We start from the raw sequence: 20,943 nt of genomic DNA, 5'->3' as shown, positions 1-20,943 counted from the left end.
TGTATTTTTTTAAAAAAATAAGTTGTTATATGGATTTGAATGATTGTTTTGAATTCTTAGAATTTTGTGCATTTGCAATGCACCTAAGTTAGTAGCGAGCGAAACGAGCTTGGTTTGCGAAGCAAACCATATAAGATTGCGTAGCAATTTTCGGGGGTTGGAGAGCGTCAGCGAGCAGGGGGCGCAGCCCACTAGTATATTATAATCGAGCTCGAGTTAAGAGGGTAACTCATGAATTCAGCAACGAAAATTTTTTAATATAAAACCAATAATTGAGTTTAGATTTCCTAAAATAATTGAAGTCCTAGAAATATGTCAATCAGGTACATGATTTGAGGTTATTATTTTTTAATTTTACGTTTTTTCACAAGCATTATTTTTTTTTAAAGAAAAAGAGCATAAAAATCACTTTTTTACTATCTTTAAATCGAATATTTTAAAATTCACAATTGTATTCATGGAAAACAGGATGTTCTAATTAATAAACGCTAATGAAATCTTATAAATGAATATATAGGAAAATGAGCGTGTAGAAAAAAATTAAATCTGTTTAATTACTAGTTGGAACTTGAAGGGTTTTCTAATAATTGCTTTTTAACTCCATTCTGATTAAACTTTCTCAAAAAGGCCGGGATAGCCTGGTCGGTAGGGCGCTGGGCCCATATCCAAGTGGTCGTGAGTTTGATCCTCGCCGGCCGAAGACTCACCGTGTAGTAAATGGTGACTGATGCACGTTAAATCTGTCGAGTCTCAAAGTCCACCATGTTCCCACAACAACTCAATACCTCTGGGGGTACTGATCCAGGAGTTTCCTTGTCTTTTGGATTGGTTCAAAATTACAAGGCTACGGAGTTGAACGTAAGTCGTCGTAAACCCATGAAATTGGGTCGGCTGTTCAACGACGGTTATAAAATAAAATAAAACTTTCTCAAACATCAAAAATTTATTTGAGAAGCGATCAGGTTTCGATTCCTTATCAATACTCCTTTGATCCACCTCCACAATAGTAATTTGTTAAATTTTCATAGTACTTTAATTAAAAATTTCCATATTATATCTTATCTAGCTAAGTAAACATTGCACCTACATTGCGTCCCAAAAAGTAAGTTAGAATTCCAATGTAGAAAACTGCAGAGGTGTTGAGAGATGCAAAATAGTGTAAAATTGTTTAATGATTCAGTCTTCAATAGTAAATTGGTATGAGTTTTATCACAAGAATAGTAAATATTTAAAAATTTAACTTTGAATCACTCTTATTTTTCTGTTATATCTTTGCTCAATAATACATTAGTTTGTGGTACAATACACACATGGCAACACGTCCGTCTCTCTTTCTGTTTCTTTTCTTTTCACATAATAACCATAACAGTTTCGCAATGCTTATGAGACATTTAGGAAATTTATGTATTCCAGAGCAAGCAATGCACGTGTCGCAATTGTATGATCCTGCTTGCTCCGGAAAAGTACATGAAATGTTTCAGTTGTGACTGGTCGAAATATTTCTATTGATTTATATTGATTATTGATAAATATTTCTTCTTTGAAACTTTACAAATCAACACTAAGAAAAACAATTGCTTGAACAGCGTATTATAATTACAAAAGAAACATCTGTAACACCTTTCTGAAATCATTTGCGCTGTGTAGGTACTGGTGGGATTATTTCTCTATCTTTATATTTAAAGGCAAAGTTTTTGTTCATGTTTAAAAAAAATAATAATGAAAATTAAAAACAAATGTGCAAATATTTTTGGTTATAGTCGGTAATAAAAATAAAAGCTTTATATATTTCGTTTCGCTAGTATGTTTAGTCTATATTTATAATTTATTTCTACTAAGAATTTCTATGTTATCAGAACTTTTAAAATCATAAGTTCTTATGGTAATTAAAGCAAATTTTTACGATGCTTACTTCAACTGTTTCCGGTTTGAAGAAGACAACGACTGGCTTTATTCCAATCCACATGCGCCACAGCTTTTCTTTATAGAACAAAATGGTGGTGCCACATAACACTTGAAATGTCACTATAAAATATCATACAGACATGTTGTGATTCATATACATTTAGATACACATTGAAATTTGAAACTGAATCAATCAAAACATCAGGAAGCTGATAACAAGACATATTTTTTCTATCTACATTTATACAAATATCTAATGAATCAAATATTTAAAATGCGCAATCATCAAAATAAGAGTAATTTAATGAAACAGTAATAAAATGTTCAAAATAGTTAACTACGACGTGGAAAATTTTTCGATTAGAAAAAGAAAACATAAAAAAATTACTTTTATATACATAAAGATAATTGAAGGATTTGAGTTATGGGAGAATGAAGATAATTGAAGAACTTGAAACATGGGAAGATGAAGATAGTTGAAGGGACAATGAGAGAAAAATGAGAAAAGTTGCTTACGCATGAATTGAAGAAAGATAATGGAGTAAGAGGTAGCTGAAGATATAAACACTATAAACATGTAAACTAAAAACACTAAAAACATGAAAACAAAAAACACTAAGAGCCTGTCACAACCAGGTTTCATGTTCTCCCATCAATCAATTTCTTACAGGTTAGATAATAAAAAGACAAAAAAAGATCGGTATTGAAAAGTTTGTATCTATTACCAAGTAACATTTCGATACCAATAAAATTTTCGCTTTCAAGAACAAAATTATTTAAGTTACGTTTAAAAAGTTAATGTTATTAAACGTAGATTCCTAAAAGATGCACTTTTTTATATTTTCGTTAATTTTTTTGAGGGGAGTTGAAAAAGTTTTGAAACAAGTGAAACATGTAAAATTAACTTCTACTGAATGAATTGCGTCCTAAAGATGAGATTTTTTTTTCAATATTGATTTTTTCGAAAAATTTGATTTTCTTTCTTTTTTTTAAACACTTGCTAGGAGAGTTATCTGCCGGGTTTTTCGAGTCCTAAATCACAAATCTTTTGTTTTCGTTAATTTTTTTTGGAAAATCTTAAACGTTTTGAAACGAGTGCAAATATGTTGTATAAGTTGTATTGTATCGAAAATCATTCGTTTCTTTCATGTCATTTTTTGTTATTTTGGAGACTTGGAAAAGTTGTGAATTGCGGAAAAACATGAAAAATAAGTTTCTACAGGATTAATTGCATGCTAAAACATGTTTTATCTGCCTCCTTTCCCTTTGTTTTGAAAATTTATAGTTTCCGAAATTGATATGTTAATCGATCTAAGTTGGTTAATTCTACCTTTACTTTCAATACATTCACTGGAAGGGATTATGGATATGGAATTCAGCTACGGCAATGTATACATATACCCGTATCTCACACACAATATATGATCTGTCAAACTCAACAGCCCTCATTTCTCTAATTAATTGCATGACTGAGATACGTTTTGGAGGGGTACATTGTTACATAATTTGCAACACATTATGTTTTATTTCAATAAGTTCGAATGTTTCAAAACTAATTGATGTCATATTTTAGATAAATTCTTTCAGGTTCAATTATTGAACATAATGTTTGAATTTGTTTCAAGTGTTATTTTTATCAAAGAGTTCGAAAGCAAGAATTCAGCGATTATACGTGGTAAAGTTTTTGGATGGATAAAATAAAATTCAATTAGCAAAATAGTCAAAAGTTTTGTAAAAATCAAAACACATTTTTTTTTAATAAATTAGTTTTTCAGCACTCATATGTTTCTGAAATTAAATTTTATGATGAAGTTCAGATTAAATATATTACTATAACTTAATATGCACAGTAAAAAAAAGTTTCAATAAATAAAATTTTTATTTATGGAAAGTATTAAATGCTACGATAGCTGCGATATCATCTTCTATTATCTTTTTCCTTTCGTAATTTTTTAATAAAACTGATAATTTAATAACTACTCTAATACTTAAAAAACCTGTATCTTTATTTTCTTTAGAGAGTAATAATTTTTTCCCCTTAGTAATCGGGATAGAAATAAATCTGATTTCAAACGCTGTAAAAAATTCTGGATCATATTATTGTGAAAATTTTGGTATATCAAATTTTATGTTCTGTAAAGACAGATGTAAAAATAAATTTTATGGTAAAAAATTCTGGCACCTTGAGAGACAGTATTTTTTACTGTAATTTAATCTGGAATTTCTTAATGTTTACTTTCAGAAATATATTTTCAGAAATAAAAAAAAATTTGGGCTAAAATAAGGCACAATATTTTAAGACTTAATAAATCCTAAAACAAAAGATTTTAAAATAAAATAACAACTTTTCTATGGTTCTGCACTAAAAAGTAAAAGATTGGTCGTACCTTACAAGAAAAGAGTTGGTATAGTTTCAGTTAATTTTTCAGATATTAAGCTCATTTTATACAAAGTTCATCTTATTTATATATATAAATGAGTGAAAATGTTATTTTTTATTTGTTAAAATCTTTTCTTTGGAATTTCTAATAAACTCTATTTCGAGAAATAGTATTTGCTCTAGGCAAAATAAGTGTTTGTTAAATCGGTTTCAGTTTCCACGAGATAGAAGACTGCAAAATTTATCTATTGAACACATTGATTTGCCAAATTCAAATTATTCCACTACAATAAACTGTGATCAGAATTGGGTAACGAATCCCCCCGATCTAAGGTTCAATGGTTTGTCTACCACCCTCATAAACTCCAATCATCAATTTAATTGTGGTATTAAACTATGTTGTGGGATATATACTTAAATGCAATCATGTTCATATCTAACAAGTAAACTTGTAATTTGATATTGTGGTCATATTTACTTTACAACTATTAAAAGAAAACATTGTTCCAACATGTAGGTAGTTTATAAATAAAATATGTACTATCATAGGGTTATCAATAATAATTTAAGTAGTATAAAATGAAACAAAATAAGAATTAAAAAAACTTCAAAATGTTTAAAGTGAAATCACAATAACGGTCAAATGTCATTTCTTCAGCATTAAAAAATACTTTTGTATGATTTTAAGTTATTTCATTAATTTGGTACTCTTAAAAGTTTTACATTCGGCATTTTTGCAATAAATTTTGTTTAAAAATGTCTCTTACAAAGCAGTCTATCATTATCTAAACATCAAAATCAATATAATATAAATTTATAATATAAATTGAAAATATAAATATAAATTGATTCATTTGTTAGAATTTTGATCAAAATAATCAGTGAAAAATGCTTCCGTTCATTGAGACAAAAGTGAGATCAAAACTACCAGAATATGGTAAAATTTACTGTGTCTCTGGCTCTATAGATACACCAAAAAACTCGGTAACTTTTATGGAAGTGGTAATGGTTTTGGTAAAATTATCAGTAAAATAATGTTTTGTAATATGTAATGAAAATTTGTTATTTTATCATACCTTAGAGCATAGCATAAAAACATTTATTCAGTTAAATTTACTTATCAACTTTTTATACTCTTCTAAATGTGTGGTAAATAGAATGCTGGTCCTGATATAGAAATGAGGGGGCCTAAGACATAGAATTGTCAGGTCTACCCGGTCGTTATTTTAAACAACAGCTACTTGTTGTTTAATGATGAATTTCTTGCAATTATTTATGACCTAAGTAAATTACGCTACATTAGTAAATTTGAGCTTACATGTTTTTTAATCCTAAAATTCTAAACTCTGATAGACAATTCTTAATAAACAAACATAAAAGAAAATTATTTGTAACAATTAGAAGGTCCCAGTACTGAAGAGCTCCTAGGCCAGGGCCTCTTCTGCCTTATGATATATCAAGGACTAGGCAGAAGGTTAAATATGGTTTTGAAAACCAGAAATTATGGTAAACTGTTACCATAGGAACGGAAAAATTACCTAACGAATATAATCAATATCGTATATTTTGGTTTTAATACCCAGAATTTTTTCCTAGAAATGTTAGTACTATACAGTGTGCCTATTTTATCCGAATTTTTTTCTCTGTGTACTCATGTCTTTTAAGATATTTACTTAAAATTATTAAAAAAAACAATAAATAATTATAAAAAATCAGTTCTGATTTATATTGCTTGTTATTATCAATAAACAACTATTTCATTTTTACAAAACAATTATACTTACATATGTTTGACTTGATTTGATTATTCAGTACCACAGTTTTCGCTATTGCTAAATACAGGAACAAATGATTGACATTACATCCTGGGAGCTTCCACAGTAAATTAGTCTTTTTTCTTTGTTCCAGCACCGTTCGGATAAATGGAATCACGACAAGAGACAATATTAGTGTCAGTATCCATAATTTCCAATTGTGTTCCGGTTTCCAATTGGTTGTTTTTGCTATAAAAACATCCGATGCAGCTCCGAAGAAAGAAAACATATTTTAAGAAAATGCGTTTGATTTTAGCACTCAAATCTTTTCGAAAATTTGCTTCAGGAATGAAATTGGTTGACAGCAAATAATTTCATTTTATGAAAGAATTAAAAAAAGAACGAAGAACATTGGTGAAAATAGCAGCAGTGTTACAAGAAGATGTATTTTTTAGGTGAGGGAAGTAGTGAAAGTTTGAAAAGGAGAGCTAAGTCACAACACGTGTTATGAAAGTAGGTTACCGTTCAGATTGCCAGGTTAGATCATTCGCCGGAAGGATTAAACTTTCGTTTGTGCTTTGAGCTGCATTGACCGCAAGTTCAAGGCTATTAGGTTCTTCATAACTGTTTTCAAAATCAAAATGAAGACCGTTCGTTTAGAATAGTAACAGGTGATATCAGAATTCCAATAACAGAATATCGCAAGAAAATGCGTTTTTTCCCATATTGTTTCTTTCTTTTGTTGATTTTCTGCACTCTAATTGTCAAGTGATAACTTAATGTAAGTTGTGTTAACTAATTTAAGAAGAAGAAAAAAGAAGAGAAAAAATTGCGATATTTTATTTTATGTACGAGCTCGCGACAACTGAAATCATCAAGGTGCTAAGTAAAACTACCTCTTTTAATAGGGACATATTTTAGTTAATGTAAGTTGTTATAAAGTCTCTCTCACTTAGTTTGTCCTGTATGGGTTGTTTATTTCTTGTTTCCCAATTGCCACCAATTTTTTGGGTTTACGGCTACTAATATTGAACTCCTTAGCCTTGTAATTTTGAACCCAATCCGGAAGACAAGAGAGCTCCTGAATCAAATATTGGGAGAAATTTGCCTTCGTGGAAGACTTTTTGATGGAAGTAATCTGCATTTGCGTTACATGGATAGGAAAACCACGAAAATCTCCTACGGTTAGGACTCTAGAGGACTCTAACCCATGATCCGTCGACCTCTAAGGTTATTTTACGTCAGCTCTGTGGTCGATGTAAGCTGGATGCGGAATTCGTATCGAGCAGCCATCGTTGGGATTCGATCCCGGTTCACCTCATTGGAAGGAGAAAGCTATATCCTCTGAGCCATCACGGCTCTAGCATTTTTATATAAACATAATTTAAAAATAAATGACCAATTGAAGAGTTATCGAGAATCACTGAGCTGTATGCCCACTACGTGCATCTGCTGCTCATGGTAATACAAGATGATATGTGTAGTCATCAAAATGTTATAAGAAATTCATACTCAATTAAAAGATTCTAAATTATTTTATTGTACTAATTGAGCAGTTTTGTTTCATACATTCACATTTTTAAAGCGAAAAATATTGTACTAGTTTAAAGAATGTTTCTTCTAAAAAAGAGGATTCCAATTGGCGGGTAGGGGGCCGCATCCGGCCCGCGAAGCCTTCTTTCTGGCCTGCGAACTAAAATATATTAGTTGCCATTTTTTTGCTGACAATTTTCGTAAAAAATCTATTTGGGTTTAAAATACTTTTATCGTTAATAAAAACCTAATTTCTTCGTTTCTGTGAAATGTAACATACCAATGATGCAAAGAAATTTATTTTTCAGATTTTGCATCCAAGAAAATATTTATTCAATTACAAAAATAATCGTGCATGTTTCTCTTTTTTATTTCATTTTTTTTTGTATTTTGTGAGTATAATTTAGCATGTAAGTATCAAAAATTTTCTCGAAAAAATTCTCCGATTTAACTTTTTGAAACCACTCATTTTGAGACGAAAATATTTACACACACATTTGTAAATTTTAAATGTAAATATCTATTCTNGAGGGCGATGCTTTTCATTCAAAAAAATTTAGATCACTGCTCGAAGTTCAAAAAAGCGCTGAAGTACTTTCCCACAACTAAGCCTACGTACGGCAGTATGATAAGGTAAGTCATTTTCTCCAATCTCTGCAATAAATTGTCGGAATTGTCGGTGATTCAGCCCAAAAGATCTGATAAAATTAACAGTTGATATGACTGGTTTCAGAACATCAGACATATCAAAACATTTTCCGCACAAAGACTGTTGATGAATGATACAATATAAGACTAATGGTTTTGAACCACCGTCATTTTCTACAGCCTTTGACACAAGAGCGACCACTCCTTTATCTTTCCCACTCATGTTTTTGCCGCCATCAGTTGTAATACATTTCAAGTTTTTCCATCGAAGGTTCTTTTGATTAATGGCCATTTCAACTCCTTTAAAAATATCTGTACCAGTAGTTATGCCATGAATACTATACATATCAAGAAGTTCTTCATGCACTTCATAGCTTTTATCTACTCCTCGAATATAAATCAACACCTGAGCAGTATTTGACACATCCGTTGACTCATCCAAGGCCAAAGAAAACCACTCAACATGTCCATTTTTGTCGAACAGTTGAGAGGATATATTTTCAGGGCACATTTCTTCGGCTACTGCAATTATGCATTCTTTGATCATTTCTCCATCGGTGAATGGTTTTCCACGTTTTGCAATTTCAAGAGCCACACGAAAGCTGTCAGGAGTTGCAGCCTCTTGTTCAGTTTTGAGTTTTGTAAATGAAGATTGCTGCGATTTCAATCCGCGCTTCATAGCTTCAAATTTTTCTGTCCGCAAACTTCCTGTTTATTTTGAGTAATTTTGAAAATTTTTTGCTTCATAATGACGTTTAATGTTATATTCTTTGAGAACGGCTATGCTTTCATTGCAAATCAAACATAGCGCCTTGTTACTGGACTCAATTACGAAATACTGAATGTTCCACTGATCTTTGAATTTTCTGCATTCACTATCAATTTTTCGCTTCTTTTCCATACTACTAAATCACACACAAAAGCAACAATTCAAATCAAAATACTGTTACAAAGATGTCTTAAACTTAAACACGCACAAACACGTTTTAAGAAGGTACGCACTATTTTATTTCACAACAGTGTCATAGGAACAGACTTGTGGTTGCGCCACTAGCCTTCTTATATATTCCAATTACTGCCATCTAGAAGTGAGTGGAAGACATCAGAACTTTCTCGAACCAACGAGATTTTTCTGTACGTGCTATTAGCGCCATCTGTTAGCGATAGAAGGTACTATCTATTTCCGCTTGTGTCCACCAGATGTCGTGTCACGTTACTCCTCATGGCTCGTATTACAGATAATGACAGGAAAATTAATAATATGCAGTGTTGCCGTTTTGCGGACTTTTTTAACGTTTCGTACTTTTTCGGACTTTTTTTTTTCATCAGTGGACTATTTTACGTTTTACCACCGGCAACAATGATAATATGGTTTTGGCCCTCGGAACTTACTGGAGCAATCAGTATGGCCCTAAGGCTGGAAAGTTTGGAGACCCCTGCTCTAACCCATGATCCGTCTACCACTGAGGTTATTTTACGTCGGCACTGTGATTGGTGCAAGCCGGATGCGGAATTCGTATCGACCAGCCACTGCTGGGATTCGATTCCGGTTCACATCATTGGAAGGCGGAAGCTATATCCTCTGAGCCATCACGGCTCTAAAATTTTTAAATGAGCTTAATTTTTTTAAAAAAAATGAGCAATTAAAGAGTTATCGAGAATCACTAAACTATATGTCCACTACGTGCATCAGCTGCTCATGACTAAAACAATATGAAATATTTGAAGAATTTAAAATACGAGTAGTTCGTCAAAATATTATAACAACTTCATATTCAATTAAAAGATTCCAAATTATCTTATTGTACTAACTTAACAGTTTTGTTTCATACAGTTACATTTTTAAAGCCAAAAATATGATACTAGTTTAAAGAACATTTCTTCTAGAAACTATTTATACCCTTATAACATATGTTTTGCGGTGTCCATTTACGAAAATAATTCGGTCAAATTGACCCAATTGCATCGTTACAAATTAAGTCACCTTTTACACATCGTGGGTGACGCAAAGTTTATGGTACTACTTAAAAATGACATTCCTGGAAATGATTTTTGTCTTAAATAAAATATAGGTGTTATTATATGAAATTGTATGAGAATGAAAATATATGTGAAATTAATTTCGGAAAAATAAATTTTATCTTTTTAATTTCAGACAATTTCTCATAAACTAACTACCATTTTAAATGTCATTAATTGCCATTTTTTCAAACAGTAACTTTTTGAGTGCAAAATGTATGGCACCATTTTAAAGAATGTTTCGCGTATAATCTAAATTATTTATATCCTAAATATTGCCGTTTTGCAGTGTGAATTTGTGAAATTAATTAAGTGTTCGTTAAAATCTAAGCCACTTTAGTTCATCGAATGCAAGGTGACCATTCAATTTTTAAAAATAACATTTCACTGAAGTTCGTATGCATTAAAAATATAGATTTATGGTGCGAAACTAGGAAATTATATTTGAAAATATCTTTATTATCGCTATATTTCCAATAAATTTTCAACAATAAGTATTTTTAAATACTATTTCTGGATAAAGATACACTTTAGAAATAAAGCGTTACCATTTTAGAGAATGACACTTATTGAAATTTATGCTGTAAGTGTAAATGTTTTCTAAAGCTAAATTCTTAAAATAATTTTCAAATTTTAAATTTTACCGTTTTCGTTAACTATTTTTGAACTGTATTTTGAAAAATGATACACCTTGAAAGTAAAGTATGTGAAAGTAAAGTTTAAAATCGACCATTTAATTTTTGCCATTTGTTTAACTTTTTACCAATTAGTTTTGACTAGAAACTATTTATATTTTAAAAAGAAATGTTTCACGATTTAGAAATTGTAAAATAGCTTTTCAAGTTGTCCACTTTATGGTTACCATTTATTTAATTTTTTACAAATTTGTTTTGACTGCTATTTTTTTTGGAAAAAATGCACTTTGCGAACAAATGTTAAGGTACGATTAAAAAGAATGACACTCGCAGAAATTATCCATATTTTCTTTTTTTTAAAAAAAGATGTGGTTTATAATCTAAATTTGTTTCTAAATCATTTTTAAATTATCTAATGTATTATTAACATTATTAATTGGCGCAGGGCGATTGTAAACGAAAACTAAAAACACGTAGTGAAGGGCGATTGTAAACGAAAACTAAAAACACATAGCGCAGGGCGATTGTAAACGAATTAAAAATAATAGGAAAGTGAGAGGGGCAAAATATCTGGCCACAAATGGACTGAGAAAGAAAGATATGATAGAAGTCCTATGCTCCAATTCGCAGTGTAACGGAATATGTATGTATTATTAACATTAATTTATTCAACAGATTGTTTTGAATGCTATTTTTTATTAAAAGGTACAATTTGAAATAAAAGTATGTGGTAGCATTCTAAAGAATGACTTTCATAAACATTATGTGTGATCAAAATTCAAATGATTCATTTCACGAATTTGTCAAAATATTTTTTAAGTCACTCAATACATTGCTACTTTTTATTACCTATTTTATCTATTTACTTTGACTTTTTTCTTAAAAATGGATATATTTTAGAAGCAAAGGATGTCAAAGTATTAAATTTTAAAGACTAACATTAATAGAAACTATTTATGTCTAAAAAAAAATAGGTCCAGGAAGCAAATTTCTTTCAATGTCATTTTATTGTTTCCATTTTAGTCAATTTTTCAAATAAAATTTTTTAAAAATCAAATTCCAAACTAAAAGTAAAGTATTTATCAAAATATTAAAAAAGAATGCTTGATAAAATTGTAGATGTTACGAAAATAGATATTTCGCGCTGGAACTTCTTTAGAATAGTTAATAAACTTTTCTGTATTGTTTGTGGCATTTTTACCCTTAAGTTTTGGCTACTAACTCGAAAGTAGTTAATGCTTCGAATGCGATGTGAATGGTATAACATCATTCGAAAGAATGACACTTTTTGAAACAATTTAAATCCTAAAAATATTGGTTTAACTTTGAGACTTTATAAAATTATTTTTTTAAAAGTCCGATGTATTTTTAAAAGTTTTATGATTTCTTTATCAGTTTTTTTATTGCCCATTTTTGGAAATGTTACGTTTCGAAATATATAGTTAATAGCACTATTTCAAAGATTTTTTTAGTGATTTATATATAAATAGCGTATACCTTGAACGCTATATAAATAGCGTTCATGGAGATTTTTTTAACCTAATTAGGATGCGATTATTTTGTCCCTATAATTTAGCGTTCCGCTTTTAGATTTTATGAAATTCAAAACATATGTTATTACGAATGGTATCACCATATTGATACGCATTTATTGATTTTATGTATGAGTAAATTTATTCAGGATTTTACTAGGTTATCAGGATATAAAAATCTAATAAGAATTTTTTTTTCAAAATATTTTTGAATGACATAAATATTCAAAATATTTATTATATATTTTAAATTTATATTCATAGTGAAAAGTGTGTTCTTCGTTGGTTTAATCAGATGATTCTCTTAAGAAAATATCAAAGTAAAAACGAAAGTTTCTTTTTTTTTCCTCCTGAAAAAAAAAAGAACTTACGTGCTTGAAACTTATATTTCTATATGTTGTGATTTTATTTTGAGTTTATGACCTGCTAATATATATTAGCCTTGAAGAGCTTTGCTTTCAAAATTATCACACAAAATGAGCATGGCAATACCTTCATGTGTTACTTAATGACATACGTAATCATTAAATAACTTTACTTAAAGGTAAAAATAAATTATTATTCTTATAAGCTGGGTTGGCACAGTGACCCACACATGAAAATAACGTAAAAAACTGTTTGACCCCTTTCTTTTCTGCCTTTTAAACTAAGCATTTATTTGAAGAGATTCAAGGTTGTTTTGAAATAACTGGGTCATCTTTCTCATGATGAAAGTGATAGTGAATAAAAGGTTATCAGGTAATTTAACAAACTAGCATCGGATATGATTGTTTTCAAGGATAACGGGTCATCAGATAATGTTTCAGTATATTATCCGATGACAGTAAAAATGTTACTAAATAATATTTTTTCTACATTTTGTAGACATAGACTAATATTCAGAAACAAATATTATCCAATTTTTTCTTACTAGACTGATTCCTAGCAACAATATCTTGGCCCTAGTTGGGTTCAAAACTGGCTCAATATGGGTTTTATATGAACATGCACCAAGGGACCAATATTGGGATGTATAGATTTTTTAAATATTGGTCCTATGCGATGTCAATATCGGCCTATATAGGACCAATATAGGGCTCATATTAGTTGAATAATGATTATAAAATATCGGTAAATCTGAAAATTCTATATAGGGCCGATATTGGTTTAAAAATGGCAGTAAAATATCGGGTGAATCAGACAATTCCATATAGGGTCCATATCGGATATATATCGGCTCTTTTGACCCTTATTGAGCCAAGATTCTTGAATATTGGTCTAATGAGGGCACAAGTTATTTTGCTGCTAAGGATGTAATAAGAAGATAGCATATAAGAATACATTAACATACGTAATGTCTTTTAATATGTCTTCTGAAACAGAATTAGAAGGCTTAGTAGAATATAAGAAGAGAGGTGATGTATGATGGAAAAAAAAGCTTCATAGTCCTAATTTAAGCACAGAAAAAGTTGTTCATTTGGATAATGAACATGTAGTACAGTATGCTCTGAAGAATGTGAACAATTCAGATTCAATATTTAATATATTTTCTTTATTGAAACATTGATATTTTTAATTTAATCATGGTAAAGGGAAAAATTACCGCTACATCCCACTTTTCGGGTTGATGACCTCTCTTACTATAGTGCTATGGTATGAGCGCATCACCTCACTTCGGATCGAGACTTCAAACATACTGGTAAACTCTTGGTAGGGATGACGTAGGGTGGCTCTTTACGTAGCATAGTAAGCAAATGCTTCTTCTTATTTATTCCTTCACAACTATGGGTAAATTTGGAATATTTGATACAAACTTTTAAATCTGAAATAGGTTTCAAACGAATTCCTCATTGCAAATAACCATAAGAAGTTCGAAAATTGCTCTCCATTATGTTAACCATATATGTGCACTTAACGTCGCATAGTTTAGACTAAAAAAATCTTTCGTAAAAAATGTTTAGTTTTCATTTCTTCCCATCTATGGGCATTTTTGAAAAACATTTGACGCTTACTTTTTAATCTGAAACAAGTTTCAAATGAATTTCTCATTGGAAAAAGTTAAAAAAATTTTACAAAAAAAGTTCGGTATATGCTCTTAACTTAGCACTGCTTGGTCTAAAAATTGCATCTTGAAAATTTTGAGATCAAATTTTTTGACGCATATGGGTATTTTTGAGATAATTGACACTCATTTTTTAATCTTATTCAAGTTTCAAATTAGTTCCTCATTTCAAAATATTGTAAAAAAAATTCGCAAATCATCTTCCTTTTCGTCATACATAGGATTTTAATATATCATTGTTTGGAGTAAACAAATCCTTCTTAAGACTTTTGATTACTTTTTTCTTGACACATATGGGTATTTTTGGATAAACTGACGTTTGCTTTGTAATAAAGAATGAGTTTCAAACGGTTTCCACATTGCAAAAAATTGTAAACAATTCGAGATTTAACCTTAATAATGTTAACTATACTAATGCTCTTAACGTAGGATGATTTTGACAAAACATACGTTTCTTAAAACTTTTGGGTAATTTTTTTTCCCGTCTATGGGTATTTTTGAAAATTTTGACGCTTACTTTGTAATCTGAAACAAGTTTCATAGGAAATTCTCACTGCAAAAAATTATAAAAAATTCACAAATTGTCCTATATGTATGCTCATTACATATCATTATTTGGACTAAAAATTGCTTCTTAAGAATTTTAAGTGCTTATTTCTTGATACATTTGAGAGTCTACTTTTTTCACAAATACCCGTATATGTCAAAAAATATGAATTCAAAATTTTTAAGAAGCAATTTTTAATAAAAACAATGCTACGTTAAAAGCATTCATTTAAAAGTAAAGGTGGACACTTTGCGAATTTTTTGTAACTTTTTCTAATTGGAAATTCGTTTGAAACTGGTCTCAGATTAAAAAGAAAGCATCAAATGTTTCAAAATATTTTTAAAAGAGAAGAAATAAGAGCTAAAATTTTTAAGAAGCATTTGTTTAGTCTAAACTATGTGACGTTAAATGCACATACATGGTTAACATAATGGAGGACACTTTTCGAATTTCTTGTAATTATTTGCGATGAGGAATTTATTTTAAATTTGTTTCAGATTTAAAAATTAGAGTCAAATTTTTCAAGTATACCCATAGTTGTGAAGAAATATATACCCAAAATTTGTAGGAAGCATTTGCCTACCATGCTACGTAAAGATCCATGTTACGTCATCCCTACTAAAAGCTTATCAGTGGGGTTGAACTTTCATCCAAACAGAGGAAATGGGGTGTAGCGCTCATAATATCGACAATAGATCATTTATTCCGAAGTGAGGGGAAGCTCTCATCCCATAGCACTATAGTAAAAGAGGCTATCAACGCTAAAAGTGGGATTTGCGCGCATTTCCCCATACTATCCTGAATTAAACAAGTTGCAATAAGGCATGCTATATCAACCATAATATGGTTGATATTTGCAGCAACTTTAATAATTTATGTTATATTATAATTTTGGGGCCATGGGCGTTCTCCTTTTTTAAGTTTCTAATCATATATAATTTATAATATAGATAAATTTCTATTAATAGCGCTTAGAGCCAATCAAAGAAAGTTAACGTAAAGAAACTTTTAAAAATAGGCATTAGTAAGAAAAATATCCGACCCTTCTGCGTTTCTTCGGAATCTTCTGTTAGTTCCGTTAAAGCTTAAAGTTCCGTTTTCAACTAGTTTGTTTCTCATTTATTGTCAACTGATTAATTTCTTGGGCGTAAACTATTTGTAACGAAGTTACTTGTGTTAGTTTTCTTTCTACTGGGAAGTAATTTGAAAATTAGTTAATTAATTTAGTACGACTAAAATACATTTACGCGGCTTAAAAAGTAAAAATTTACCAGAAAAACAGTATTTTGTTTTTTTAAACAACGATTGAGTACATAGGTTTGATTAATTGCTGTTTCTAACATCGAAGATGAAAAAACACTTTGAGGATTGTTTAAGAGATTTTTTATTGGGAAACAAAAGTTACTTTGTGATTTGTATCTTTTCTAGTTCTTTTTAATTTTATTTTGTGTTGATGTTTCTTTAGTTCGATGTTGATCTGTAGTTAATTCTTTTATTTTGAGATCCTAATATAAAATTGATAAGACAAAGGGCCTATTTCATTTGTTTTATGGAAATATTTTTACAGTATTTTGGTCATTTATTCATATCCATATGTAACTAATTACACATTTATAAATCAGGGTTTTTTCAGAACATAGAGCACTTGTACTTATAGCACAATGAGAAAATCTCATTTCGAATTCTGGTCCTGTTTTTTCGATTTGTGTAATGGTGCCGGCTTACACCAGCCACATTGCTGATTTAGAACATCTCCAGTGGTTGACTATACTATCCAAACATAATTTCACGCAAAAAAGAACTTTTTGTTAATATTTATTATTTTTCATTATTTTATGTTATTTTTGTATTATTTTAGTCGAAAAAACTTTGAATAGCAAGGTATACAATTTCTTACATCATTTTAAAGAATGCAATTTTACACAGCGAAATACAAAATTTGATCGAAATTTGCCGAAAAGCTCCCGAGAAATGGAAGTTTAGAAAAGTCATAGTTTTAAAATTCAATTTCACTGTGTAATATTGCATTCGTTAAAAGGATGTAAAAAATAGTATACCTTACAACTCAAACTTTTTCGACTATTGCGACATAAAATAATAAAAAAATACCAAATATGTTATTTTTTTGCATGAAATTATCGTTTTATAAACGAATTTTATAATTGTGTGCAAACATTTTAAATTCGCTTCAAAAGTTCTCGAGATATAGCAAAATACGCATAAAGTAAAATTAACATTATGAGGTCCAAACTTTGAAATGCTCTCCTGACCAAACTGTGGAGACCATATTTCCCAGATTGCGGCTACCTTCTATAATTTGTGAGTCAGAAATGCGAAGATGTTGAAAAAAATTGCATGTTTAATTAGAGAAAGTAGGTTTTTGTGTCTGATTTTGGAACTTAAAACATCGTCTGCACTTATTAATTAGCATGTTTGCATCTTGCAAAAACATTTCACTTACAACCATGTCATGCAAAATTCTGCATATTTCCTTTCATTTAAAAACTAAATTGTTATTTCATTTAATCCTAATCTCAATAATTAAAAATTATATATATAATCTATAATGTTTTAATTCAATGATCTTGACTTGAGTTGAGAATAAAATCTATATTTAGGCCTCCCTCTACATCTGTCTAACACATTTTATTTTGTTTTATAACAGTCATTAAACAGCCGACCCAATTTTGGGTTTACGATTATTAACTCCGCAGCCTTGTAATTTTGAATCCAATCCAGAGAGAACAAGGGAACTCCAGGGTCAAGTATTGGGGGGAATTCGCATTCGTAGAGGATTTTTGATGGAACTAACCCGCATTTATGTTATATGGAACGGAAAACCACCCACGGTTAGCCCGATGGCAAAAGGACTCTAACCCATAATCTATCAACCACCGAGGATAATTTTCGCCCCCACTGTGGTCGTTGCTCGCCGGGTTCGGAATTCGAATCAACCAATCATCACTGGGATTCGAACCCGGTCACCTCGTAGGAACAATTCCCTGAGCTAGCACGGCTCTCTGTTAAACACATTAGCAAAGACTTCGAAAGCCGTTACATTTCAGATTAAATTAAAGCCATTAAATTTCAGATTTCACTAAAATTTTATATTTTTTCTCACACTTTCTTTTTCTCACACACATTTGAGTCCGTAAGGCGAAGTAAAAGAGCCTTCGTGATATATTAAAGCAATCAATAGCCAGTGCATTTATTCCTTAATGTTATCCATTTTAAATATCTCTGAAACGTTTGGAGTTGTGTTTGTAGTAAATTAAAAAAAAAGAAAACTGTTTGAAAATGTATGTTGCTTTATGTACTACATACTGAATGCGTTTGTGTCGAATTTATTCAATATTGTCGTTATAATGCCGAAATGAAGTAAGTAAAAGCAAAATGATATTTCCGGAATAAAACTCTAAGTGCTTTTATCTGCATGTTATTTAAAATTTAGTTTCATTAATTTTTAAAGATTTTATTGGAAATCTAAAAAGCTACGAAATAAGTTAAAAATAATGTTATTGGGATTAATATTATATTTCAAATTTTATTTGCAACTATCTAAAAATTGACATATTTAAGTCGAATATGAGAAAAATATCTGATGTAAAATTTTCTGCTTAATATTTATTTAGAAACAAGCAAGTTACCTCATCTAAAATAAGGCTGCACAAAAATGATTCTCAAAATGAAAAAGAATTTGCGCACAAAATATTTTAGAAACTCGATATTAGAGGGCAGCACTATGCCTTCTTTATGAGCACTCTTTGTTGCACTTTAAAATTCTATTAACACTCTAATCATCATATGTATTTAAATTTTTTTTTTTTTTTTTTAAATTGTAAATAAATAGTTAGGGAGTATTAAAATACTAATTTTTTATTATAGTTATATTCTGGATACGCACAAAGATAATGCACAAAGAAATTAAATAATCGAAATTTTTATAATAAATGCATAATTACGAAAGAGAAAGTGCTGACTGTCCTGTAAAATGAAAATAAAAGATAAAGTAGATGAAAATAATATGAAATTATCTGGAATAAATATTTAAATTTTTCTATTCGTTGAAGTTCGAATTAAAAAGTGGAGAGGGTAAGATACCATTTCCTAACGAAGACTATTGAGAGATGTCTACGTTGACGTAACTTACCTGTCAATTGAAAAATAATCAATAATCAATCATTTACAAGTAACAACCATTGCTTATACCGTTCATTAAAATAGTGAACCAAATGGCTCTCTTAACGACAATATTATGACTGTTAATTAAATGATAATAGTCTAGCCTCTGGCTTGAACATCTATTTCGCAATGGCTATTTATAGCAATGAAATGTTTGCTCTATTTTAATTGTAAATGAAACGCATTCAAGTTTGTTTCTATTTGTGATATTTTGATCATTTATAAATTTTCTGGGAAGGGAACTGCTTTTAGCTTAGACTTCTATATTAACGTTTGTTATTCATGCATTGCCTCATTATGAAAATTTCATTATATTCATGCATTGCTTTATTTAATCAGAAACGGAGAACATCAGATCAGAAGATTGAACTTAAATTCTGTTGGTAATTTCACCATTAGAAACAAACATGCTTAATCTGTACAACGCTCAACATTTTTTTCATCTTCAACACTCAAAATCTGTTGGTATTTTAAACGTTCAAACGCTATTCAAATATGGATATTAAGTATTCCTATTTAAATAAACGCAGCAAGCTTGAAGTATCTAAAGCTGTATTTCCTGTTGCATGCGTACTTTCATGACATAAGATATAAATACATAGGTTAAGAATTTAATAAAAATTCATATTAGAGTTTTGACTTAATTTTCCTGTATGTACCTGTAACTGACATATTCCGTTGAAACGGGACACGGTGAGTACATGTTATTTCTTAATATTAAGAGATCTTTAAAAATTCTCTTTTAAATATTTTAGATGAATAAAAATAATTTTTCTGCAGCTATTTCTATGTTTTTGATTTCTCTTAATGCATTGTTTTCGTGTTTAAATCATTTTATGAATGAGTCATTCTTCATTCTACTATTTATGATTTTTCTTCTTTTTTAATTAAACAAATAGTTTTAATGCACATTTTCCACTATGAAAATTCTGAACGTAATCAAGCTAAATTAAAAAAAAAATTAAAAACAATTAAAAAAAAATAATTTTGATGATGGTTTTGCATTTTTTGAACAGAAAACGCGCATATTTTTATTATTACTGAAATGCTGCAACTCAATATGCCCATTGCACCACACCCAAATACGGTCCTGATATAGTGCTATAAATTCAGAACTTTCTTCCATTTGTGAAATTTGCATAACTTGAAGTTAAATAAAAGTTTTAGAGTAGCATTAAAATATACATACTTTTTTTAATTCTTTAATTTTCGGCAGATGACGTAACAGTTCAAAAACGATTAAACAAAAGTTGTTTTTAATCATATTGCTAAATTAAAATGAGTGTAATGAAATAAGAGTGGTCTTACTTCGTTTATTGGCTCACTTTAACATAACAGTAAATACACACTAATGAAATTATTTAAAAATACACAGAATTTTTGAAGTTATGAGACTTCCAACAAGGTTGCGTTAAACGTTTAATGCTACATTTTTATTGGCCGGGAAATCACGTGGTAGGATCCAATTTTCCCTCATTCATTTCCATATTGTTTTGGTTCTCACTAGCATGAAAATAATAAAAGTCATAAAAGTATTGTTTTTCTATAAATATTTTTTTAGTTTGTTTTAATACACATATAATTTAATAGAGTAGTATTTTTTATTCTCAAATTTAGTAAATAACAATTGTAAAAAATGAGTGAAAACATTCCCACGGACAATGCGACGGATTTAAGGTTATGTCAAGGTATGTCTCTTGTGAATATCAATTGATTGGTAGGTTTTCTCTTCTGCAAATACATTATGACGCATTCACATACATTATT

The 20,943-nt window shown here is 29.8% G+C and overlaps 2 protein-coding genes across 2 annotated transcripts in view; both read right to left on the bottom strand.

Annotated features, from left to right (window-relative positions):
* LOC107450171 (cytochrome P450 4c3-like) overlaps window positions 1-6,562 on the bottom strand; it is a 35,535-nt gene extending 28,973 nt beyond the window's left edge. The window contains exons 1-2 of the mRNA XM_043041980.2: window positions 6,070-6,562; window positions 1,913-2,025 (exon numbers count right to left, since the gene is read on the bottom strand). Coding sequence (XP_042897914.1) covers window positions 1,913-2,025; window positions 6,070-6,328 — 372 coding nt within the window. The 5' untranslated portion in view covers window positions 6,329-6,562. The remainder of the gene's footprint in view (window positions 1-1,912; window positions 2,026-6,069) is intronic.
* A 1,566-nt stretch (window positions 6,563-8,128) lies between these two features.
* Window positions 8,129-8,899, bottom strand: LOC122269349 (general transcription factor II-I repeat domain-containing protein 2-like). The gene has a single exon (XM_043041979.1). It carries the CDS (start codon window positions 8,897-8,899, stop codon window positions 8,129-8,131), a length of 771 nt encoding a protein of 256 aa, XP_042897913.1.
* Between the last annotated feature and the right edge of the window lie 12,044 nt (window positions 8,900-20,943).

This window comes from Parasteatoda tepidariorum, chromosome 3 (assembly GCF_043381705.1).
Source record: "Parasteatoda tepidariorum isolate YZ-2023 chromosome 3, CAS_Ptep_4.0, whole genome shotgun sequence".
NCBI classification, from domain to species: domain Eukaryota; kingdom Metazoa; phylum Arthropoda; class Arachnida; order Araneae; family Theridiidae; genus Parasteatoda; species Parasteatoda tepidariorum.
The sequence above is the reverse complement of the archived record's forward strand: the minus strand, read 5'-3'. Positions and strand labels throughout refer to the sequence as shown.